Genomic DNA, 9,649 nt, shown 5'->3' on the forward strand with positions numbered 1-9,649 from the left:
CACATGCAGGGACTCAGGAATGCAATTGATCCCAGAGGACCAGCTGGAGGGTCAGTGTTTTCCCAGATCCCCGGGCAGCCCCTAGAGCCACTCTGCACACTCCACCAGTCAGCGTGGGCAGAAGGTTATTCTCTCAGGGGCATTTGCAGCCAATGTACCGTGCACTAATAGATGCTTCCTCCATTGTTCAGCTGTGTGCCTGGATTGGCTGAACGGCTGTGGGAAACACCAGCCATCCCCAGACTCACATATCTGCTGAAGCTCCCCAATGTATAAATACAGGCACTGGGTGAGTGCCGAAGCCCAGTCTTACACCCAGCAGAGCAGCTCAACGTGGGGGTCTGTGCCCAGGACTGAGAGCCCTAAGAATGGCTCCCAGTCACACTCTCGTGATCCACATGGAGGAGAAACTGCTGCCAAAAGAAAAGAACAAAGTAAGTAGAGGCCTTGACAGGTTTGGAAAGGCTGGTCTGTGCTCTGTGCAATGGGCTGCCCCTACCGAATAAATAGTACACAGGAGAAGGTGAAATAAAGAGGGAGAAGGTGGTCTGGGGGAAGGCAAATGGGTTCAGGAGAGATAAAGGAGGTTGTATAGGTTCTTCTGAAATGAAATTTAGCAGGGAACAGGTAGGCAGCGTTGCAAAGCTCTCCTACCAAAAGAAAGCATCTTTGAACATGCACATATCAGGGCATCAGCAGGGGAAATGAGGTCAGGTCTCAGAAAATCCTTAACGACCTGCTGCACCTCTCTTACAGCTGAGGAAGCCGGTGGTGGAGAAAATGCGCCGCGACCGGATTAACAGCAGCATCGAGCAGCTGAAACTGCTCCTGGAGAAGGAGTTTCAGAGACACCAGCCCAACTCCAAGCTGGAGAAAGCCGACATCCTGGAAGTGGCTGTTAGCTACCTGAAGCAGCAGAGCCAGCTGCAGGACCAAAGTGAGTGCAGAGCAAATATCACACACTGCTTGACACCTGTTATCACAGGCCTTTGCCCTCCTGTAGAGCCCTGGCTGTAACACACCAGGTCTAGTCCCACAAGGGGGGTGTCCTCAGGCTCTTGCAAGAAACTCCATGTACATGCCACCCGTTTTGGTCATGATCTTAACCCCCTGCACCTGCTTTCTCTCTTTTCTAGCACTGATGCACAAGAACCTGGAGCAGGACTTCAGCAGCGGGTACCTGCGGTGCCTCAGGGAAGCTATGCATTTTCTGTCCTGCTACGAACCCAAGAAGGAAACTCAAGTGCAGCTGATCAAGCACTTCTGCAAAGCCCAGATGAGTGCTGACATGGCCTGCTCCCCTGCCCTGCGCAGCCCACCCCTGTCACCCTGCCTGTTTGCCAGAAAGCAACCTGCCCAGAAGACAGTGGCGGCTGCTCCTGCCATCTGGAGACCCTGGTAGACCTGCAGAACTTTGCTTCACTCTGATGTTTTGCTACAAAAACTAGAGGGACCCGTGATTTTGCAGTTCCTCTTTTAAAGTAGGAAACGTTGTTTTCCAAAGGGAGGGGAGGGAGGGCAGTTGTTATTTTTCTGTCACAAGAAATGAGGGCCGCTGAGTAGTTTCCCTTCATAGTGAAGGATTGCCTGTGTATCCTGCAGCAAATTTGCTGCTTTTATCGGTGGCTCCTAGCCAAAGAGAGGACCCAGTTCTGCAGTGATTAAGAGAGCAAACGCTGTTCAGTTCCCATCATGCTTTTGCTTGGCAAGGCTGGTGAGCCTGTGGCTGTCAGTGGAATTCTTCCTACTTACTCCCTGGGTCACAGGTTCAAGTGCTCCATTGTCTCTAGATAACATATTGACCTTCCTAAAGAAGGAGCACTTTGAAGAGTGTATTTTGTATCATAAAGAGAATTCTGAGCCTTTACATTTAGAGGGAAAGTCGCTGTTAAGAAATGCTGACTCTTCTGAAGTTCCTGTGTTATTTTTAATGTACCTTCTTACAGAACGTTGTAACAGGTAGCTCTGGGAAAAATTCTCACTAAAGTCAGTTTGTGCTGCTCTGGGTTGAGGGATAATTGATGCCTTTTGTAAAGGAAATGCCTGTGATATACCTTAAGGAAGGGAGGGAAGAAGGGAGGCAGTAAGTACTTTAGAATAATTCGCCGAACATGCTAAAGAGCTTAAAATGCTTTTATAAAGTTGTGATGTATTCATCCTGTGTGATGTTCAACTTTGGTATCTTCACTGTACAATACAATAAAAAGGGTTTTGGTCATTAAGTCTTTGGTCTGAAGTGACTGGAGTGGGTACTACTCCTGGACTAAGCGTTGTGTGTAGGTTCCTCTTGCAGTGGGGAAGCTATGGGGAGCCCTTCATCCCAGTTTAGATTTGTGAAATTTGTTTGGCAGAACAGGATTTCAGATCCTGCAAAGCAGCAACTTCTGGAGAAGTTATCAAAAACTAAGATGGAGACAAAATTGAAGCGAGATACTGGGAGGTGTAGACCCAGGTACTTAACAGCAACCTGTTCAGCCTCAGCAACCATTCATTTCACAGCCAATTTATTCCCTCCCACTCATTAATTTACCCACCCACCTTGCAATTTCTGTCCATTTAGGAGGTGGCAACATGCAAAACTCCTAGTAATCTCCTGAGAGTCTGGCACCTTACTTTGCTTGGGGATCTTGCCCTCCCCTTTGAAGCTACCTGCAATGGAGTCTCCTCAGATTCCCTGGGAGGAATGCCCTTGAAAACCTTTGTTTCTAAGCATATGCTTTTTTCACTGAACAAAAGGAAACCTGAATATCTGATCTTGTCAAATGGCTGCTTATTTAAGGTCTAAGTAAACTCAGATCTGCTAAGGCGATGGGGTCAAACTGCATTCAAACACTGCCAGCTCTACCTGGTAATACCCTTTGTTATACCCATGGAAAGGGTGAAGAAGCCAGCTAGCCAGGTGAGGAACATGTTGCTGCACTTCAGTACAGCTGAAGGGATCATTTTGGTTATTATTTTACCCTGAACTCACAAGCTGGCTGAGTGCTATTCACCTGTCTGCCAATGCAGTAAAGCTGGGGGTTTGGTACCGTTCTGCAGCTCCTCAGGGCTGGTACCAATGCTGCAGACAGCTTTGTTCTTCCCAATGAAGAACTATATCATTCAGAACAGATATTTTTATATTTTGTGGTTGCTTAGTAATCTGTCAAGAGACACTTTACCTTGCAGTGCTCAACTTGGCTTTGTCAAGCAGCACGAGCTTCCAAACCCCAGCAAAATTCATCCATTTTTAAAACCTAACTAGGGCAGTTACTAGATAGGAAGTCAGGGGAGGGGGGTGTGTCAGGCTCAGCCAAAATGCAACGTGCCCCACAGCACACTGCAATCTGACTGCAAAGGGATGAGTAGAGTCACTCATGGGATGCAGAAGTCTCCTGCTATTTATTATATGGGTGGGTATCACAGAATCACTGGGTTGGAAAAGACCTTTAAGATCATCAAATCCAACCATTCCTGTTCCATGCTAAACCATATCTCTAAGTACCTCATCTACCCTTTTTTTTAAACACACCCAGAGGTGGGGACTCAGCCCCCTCCCTGGGCAGCCTGTTCCACATCCCCACAACTCTTTCAGGGAAGAGCTTTTCCCTCACGTCTGATCTGACCCTGCCCTGGGGCAGCTCGAGGCCATTGCCCCTTGTCGCATCTCCTGTCCCCTGGCTGAAGAGACCATCACACACCTCTCTGCACCCTCCTGTCAGGTAGCTGGTGATAAGGTCTCCCCTCAGCCTCCTCTTCTCCAGGCTGAGCACCCCCAGCTCCCTCAGCCGCTCCTCATAGGATTTGCCCTCCAGCCCCTTCCCCAGCCTGGTTGCGCTTCCCTGGACACACTTGAGGACCTTGATGCTCTCCTTGTAGCATCTTCTGCAGCTGAGTCACCACCCAAGTAAGCCAGGCTGTGAATGTCATGGTTGGCAGCACTGATGCAGTTTGTTTAAAGCTGACAACAGAAACAAGGAAAGCAAAGAAGAGCTGCACAGACTGCAGACAGCTGGATTTGGACCCAGTCCCAGTCTAGTCACAGGCTACTGGGCTAGAAACCGTTCTAGGAATGGGCTGTAGAAATGACAACTGTGCAAGAGTTGTGTGAGACCTTGGTCAGGCTTATCAGCCCAGAGCTCCTGCCTCCTGGATTGGCCGACGTGGAAAGAGACAGCTACTGCTATTCACAGCACAGGGTCGGAGTCTCCTTTACACTGAGGCCACACGCCATTCCCCTGGCTACAGCTGGGGGCTCAGCATGCTTAGCTGTTACCACACAGCAGATTCAGACCCACTGTCTGCAGAGGGGAGTAAGGGAAAGAAGCAGTAGGCATCTCCATTCTGGGCAGGGGGAAGAAACCAGCCCCCACCAGAAAGCCCCAATTTGTCCAAGGAGTCAGATCCAGGGCTGGTACAAGCACATCACTCCTGTTTTTCACCAGCCAAAAACTTGCTCCCTCTGGGCTTTAGTTTACCAATTACTTGAGAGTTAAAAGCCAGAGCCCCAGTTTCACCCCCCTTGGCACAGCAAAGGTTATGTTTACCATTTATTAATTATTATCACTTATAATAATTGAACCCAAAGCTTCTTGCTGCTCCACTGTCCCCTGGGGTGACTCTCCTCTGCTCCAACACATTCCCACCCTTAGGGAAGATGTTGTTTATTATGCTGATCCCACAGCCCAGGAATACTCTCCTGACAAAGCCCCTATTAACCTCAGAGTGTGGGCCTGGGTTTCTCAGAGTTTCCCACACTTTGGTCCCTATTTATGACATTCAAAGGGACCACAAAGGAAGTGTGCCTCACAACAGCCCACATTAGTGACGCTTTTTGGCTCTGCATTGTGATGACCAGCAATTCCTGTCCCGATAGACCATCTGGAGAGCTATTTTCCCAAGGAGCACATTGATCGATCAGTATTATGCCAGAGCCCTTTTAGAACTTGGGAACGTTATGCTCTTTGACACTAAATAGGTGTCTCGAGAGGAGTTGTCAGAAAGATTTTAAACCATTTAAGGAAGGCACAGGAAAGAAAAAAAATCATCTTAATTATTTCTTTAAAAATACCACCAATAGCATTTGTGAGACAGGAATGTAGGAAATGGACTGAAATAAAAATGCACTAACAGTGATATAGAAAGGAAAGCTCTAAGCAACCAGGTTGTGTACTGTAAGTACAGCCCCAGATGCCCAGGATCACTGCCTGCTAGTGCTGCCAAACAGACAATGCAATTCTGGTTTTCCTTACACTGACAGTCAGCCATCCTCCAGACCTGTTGCTACATCGCAGTACACTGGGCTCCCCTCCACAGCAAGCCAAGCATCACATGGGCTAAGACAGCTGCCAACAGGCATTGCAAGTAGCAGCATCTTCTGTAAGAACAGAGTGTGTAGTAAGCCTGCACTGGGGCTGAAACCACCACCTACAAGCTAGCCACAGACAGCCCCATAGCCCAGTACCACTTTCCCAGGCCATTCCGATTCAGGGACTGTAGTGACCACAAGCCTCCCGCTGATATCTCAGGGATGGTTGGTCACCTTTCCGGGGTTCCCTATGGATGTTCCTCAACTCAAAGCAATCTGCAGGGCACAGGTTGCACACCATAGCCCCAGGTCAAGTAGTGAGCATCTACAGCAGGAGACAATTAACACGATGGCTCCTAGGAAAAGCTAGGACTCCTGCCTGGCACACCAGGTCTGTCAGTACACAGACAGTTGTTCACAGATTTCTCTTTCCATATCTACTCCAGGTGAGCCCAGAGACATCTCCCCATTTTGAAGACTCCACCTTCACATTGCAACTTGTGACTGCAATGTGATTTACTGAGGAATGAGGCCACTAAGAAAGCAGGCCTCTCTGTCCACAGCATAGCTGTCATCTCTCAAGAGGGGGTCCAGATTTCACACCATCCTCCAAAGAATGCAATTATTGTGTCACATCACTTAGCTCCACACGTTTGACAGTTCTGGGGATTTGTTTCTTTCAACCCTTCATTCCCCAATCAGGGAAACCCCTGCTTCAGAGCCTCAGACAATCCATCTTTCATCCTGGCTCCACAGAGGCACAAACTCCTCCCACAGATATGAAGGACAGGGACCAGGATTTGAACCACAGGCATGTTTCAGTGGGACAGACTACTGAGCTGACAGCTGAATTTAAAGAGAGCTGAAACAGAGCAAACTAGTTACAGACTTTTAAAGAAAGAACAACTGGACTGCTGACAGCCCAGGATTTCTGTATTTTGTTTGTTTCCTTACTGAAATCCCTGCAGAAAGCACATAGGCAGTTCCACAATGAACATATTCCAGGGATAGCTTTAGTCAAGACAATTTGCTATTCTGAAGCATCAGTTGGGAAATAGGCTTGCCATTACATCTTCAGGCCTTGATAATCAAAGCAGGGGGGGGAAGAGATACATGTTTCTGGTATCCATCAGCAGTATGCAGAGGGCAGGGGAAGCCGGCAAGGTGGGAAATGAAGATTTGTTACCTTTTCAACTGACAGAGAGAGGCGGGGGGGAGAGAAGCTGGGAGCTTGTGAGCCCAGCGGGCTGTTGTTGTGTGTGCTGCTGCAAGCAGCGTGCCTGGTTCACCATTCACGTCAGATGGCGAGTCCACAGCTCGGAGGATTTCCCACATTGCCCCATTCACAGTGTTAAACTGCCAACAAAAGAAGTGTGCCTCTGTGGGTCCGGAGAAGAAAGCCAACGCCTGCTGCACCATCTGCCCAGCACTTAAAGGAAGGGATAATGCTTTAATCAAGTGGGAGTTGGTTTAGCCCCTCGGAGTCTAGGGCATTGTGCTGGGGAGAGGATGGCAGCATTTAAGACCACTCATTTCATCTTTCCAGAACTGAAAATTGGGTCAAAGCTTCCCTCCCACCTCACCATGCCTGCTGCAGACACAGCCCTTCCCATCCAGTGTGTGGCAGGACCTGCTGCCCACTCCATCTCACGTGACCCTCGAGACGCACAAAGCCCCATGCTCGACTTCAGGCTCCAGCAACGGCACAAGTTCCATGCTGGCTGCAGGCAACTGCGATGACAAGCTGACAAAATAATCCAGGGTACTCACTCTGAATAGGACTCATTCTCCCTAGTCAGTTACAGGGTTTTGACAACCATCAACAATTAAAATTGTTACACCCTGAGCGACCCATCTAAATGTAAAATGTCTTTGGGCTGGAAAGGGAGGAGGAGAGAACAGCTGACCTATGGAAATCACTGAAGCCAGGAAGTTCAAGGGGCTTTGTAAGCTTCAGGTTAGTAACTAGTTACAGGATCATCCTTGGTGGATCACATCCTTCTATGCAACAACCCTGCGTGTGCTGGAAGGGCGTTGCTAGCGGTGTACCCACAGACACAAGGTTTGGCCCTGGCTTATTGTGAAGGATGCTGAGGTCAGGTGTAAGAGACCAACCGTGGAGTGGCAGGTTTCCTTGCTGGTTTTGTAAGGCCAACACAGGAAATAGATAAGGTTTGCACAATTAGTAGGAAGGTATTCAAGAATTAACATCCCAACCTGCTATCCTATTGGCAACCATCTGGGTTTATTCCCTGTTCCAGCCTCTGACCATTGAAAAAATGCATGAAGAAAAAAAATAATTATGCCCTTGCACAACCCCCCTTAAACCTGTAGAGCTGCACATACTGGATCTGAGGCAGCCAGGCCATAAACACAACCAGGAAGGTGTCAGCGTGAGGCCTCACTTGCCTGACTGACAGATCTTCAGCGTGCCTAGCTTTGTACTGGATTGTGCTGGGGGAGGGAGTAAACCTGAGGTGGTTTACTAACCCTAGAATAGCCTGAAAAAGCTATCTGGAAAAGGCAGCTTTAATCTGGGATTCTCTCTGGCCCTTTCCCCTTCGTTACCTGTGTTCACAGCAACACACGTGGCACACAAGCTGAGAAAACCCCAGATTGAGCTGTCACGGGACAGCACAGCGCCTGCGTTTCCATTCTGCAGGATGGTAAGAGTGGGGTAATGAACAAGCTCTGACTGTGCACTGCATCTCTGTTGCCTGTAAAGGGAAAATTCATTTGGGTGCTTTACGGGGTGACTCGGGACCAAAGGACCAGGGAGGTATCTGCAAAGTGGCATGAAATTAGGTAGGACATGTTTGGGAAAGGAGTCGTAATCATTACATGTCACGGGCTGCCACACGAAAGCCCAGATTACCCAAACAAAAGCAAGGAAGAGCTCTGAATGTAACTTACAGAGGGTCTTGAAGTATTTAAACAACGGAGAGGGAAACATTTCAAGGCAACTGCTCAGTGCAAATTGTTTTAAAGGTTCTTCCCTCCATTTTAGCCTTTAGTTGCCCCAAAATTATCTAGTACTGTATTCATCTAAGCACGGTTTAATGTCAATGAAAGGGTTTAGTCCCTCTAATTCTGCATCTTTTCCTTTTCAACCCCTCTTTTGGTCGTGGGCACAGAGCATTATCTCTTCCTGGGACCAGTCTCCTGTGCTTAATTTCACCACAGCCTGGGAAAAGGCAGCACATTGAGATGTTGACATTCCCAACATCAGGCAGAAGTTTGATTATAATGAGGGCAAACGCTTTCCCACGTTCCTACCCCAGCGCAGTAATGCCAAGCCCTATTGTGTCACACGCTCCCCAGTCCACCTGCTCCTCTGGGAGCTGGGTATTATCCCCAGGCAATTCACAGTCAATTTGCCATGCTGTAATAGATGCTTTCTCTATTGTCCCGGGGCACGCATGGATTGGCTATCGACTGTGGGAAACTCAAAGTCGCTCAGGACCCATACATTTCTATGCAGCCGCTGGGTATAAATAGTGGGACTCCCAGCTCCCTTCTCTAGTCGCCAACCAGCAAGCTCAGAGCTGACACCAGCACTTGGGATAATGGCACCCAGTGCTCTCTCCCTGGAAATCCTAACACCCAAAGAAAAGAACAGAGTAAGTATCTGCTGTCACTGTGACTGCGAGGGCAGAGAGCTGAGAAGGGCCAAGCTGCTTTGGCTGCAAGTTAGGGAGGAGAAGGGGAAAGGCTCACTGCTAACTGTCCTCTTCCCATTTTGTGTTACAGCTCAGGAAACCCATCGTAGAGAAGCTGCGCCGCGACCGGATTAACAGCAGCATCGAGCAGCTGAAACTGCTCCTGGAGAAGGAGTTTCAGAGACACCAGCCCAACTCCAAGCTGGAGAAAGCCGACATCCTGGAGATGACTGTCAGCTACCTGAAATACAGCCGAGGTGAGCACATCCCACCACCACGCTTGCTGCCCTTACTCAGGGCCAAAACCCCAGCCTGAGTCTCCCCATGTAACACTTGTCTCCCCCCCGCCCCTTTCAGCTTTTGCAGCGTCTGCCAAAAGCCTGCAGCAGGATTACTGTGAAGGCTATGCCTGGTGCCTCAAAGAAGCTCTGCAGTTCCTGTCCCTCCACTCAGCAAACACAGAGACACGGATGAAGCTGATCTGCCACTTCCAGAGGACGCAGCCAGCCCCTAAAGACTCCAGTTCTTCATCCGTACCCACCTCCACCCACCAGCCCCCAGCAAAACAAGCGGCGCTGAAGCCCTCCTGCAGCCTCTGGAGGCCTTGGTAGGCCGAGAGCGCGCTTACGTGTTTCCTGGACATTTGCTGGATTCCAGAGGAGATTGTGACTTGCTATGCAAGTCCCCCCACTCCTCTCACGAG

General features: G+C 49.1%; 2 protein-coding genes across 2 annotated transcripts; both read left to right on the top strand.

The window, feature by feature from the left end:
- Window positions 1-353: 353 nt before the first annotated feature.
- LOC311200501 (transcription factor HES-5-like) lies at window positions 354-1,402 on the top strand (the record flags this gene model as incomplete). Its single annotated transcript, XM_084274748.1, has 3 exons — window positions 354-434; window positions 757-937; window positions 1,137-1,402. The coding sequence occupies exons 1-3, from the start codon at window positions 369-371 to the stop codon at window positions 1,400-1,402; spliced, it is 513 nt and encodes a 170-aa protein (XP_084130874.1). The 5' UTR covers window positions 354-368.
- A 7,276-nt stretch (window positions 1,403-8,678) lies between these two features.
- On the top strand, window positions 8,679-9,557 carry LOC311200322 (transcription factor HES-5-like; the record flags this gene model as incomplete). Its single annotated transcript, XM_084274528.1, is given in 4 exon segments — window positions 8,679-8,807; window positions 8,809-8,907; window positions 9,038-9,203; window positions 9,304-9,557. Coding segments are annotated over 4 exon segments (648 nt in total).
- Between the last annotated feature and the right edge of the window lie 92 nt (window positions 9,558-9,649).

The sequence above is a fragment of the Gallinula chloropus genome, assembly GCF_964237585.1.
Source record: "Gallinula chloropus genome assembly, chromosome: 23".
NCBI lineage: Eukaryota > Metazoa > Chordata > Aves > Gruiformes > Rallidae > Gallinula > Gallinula chloropus.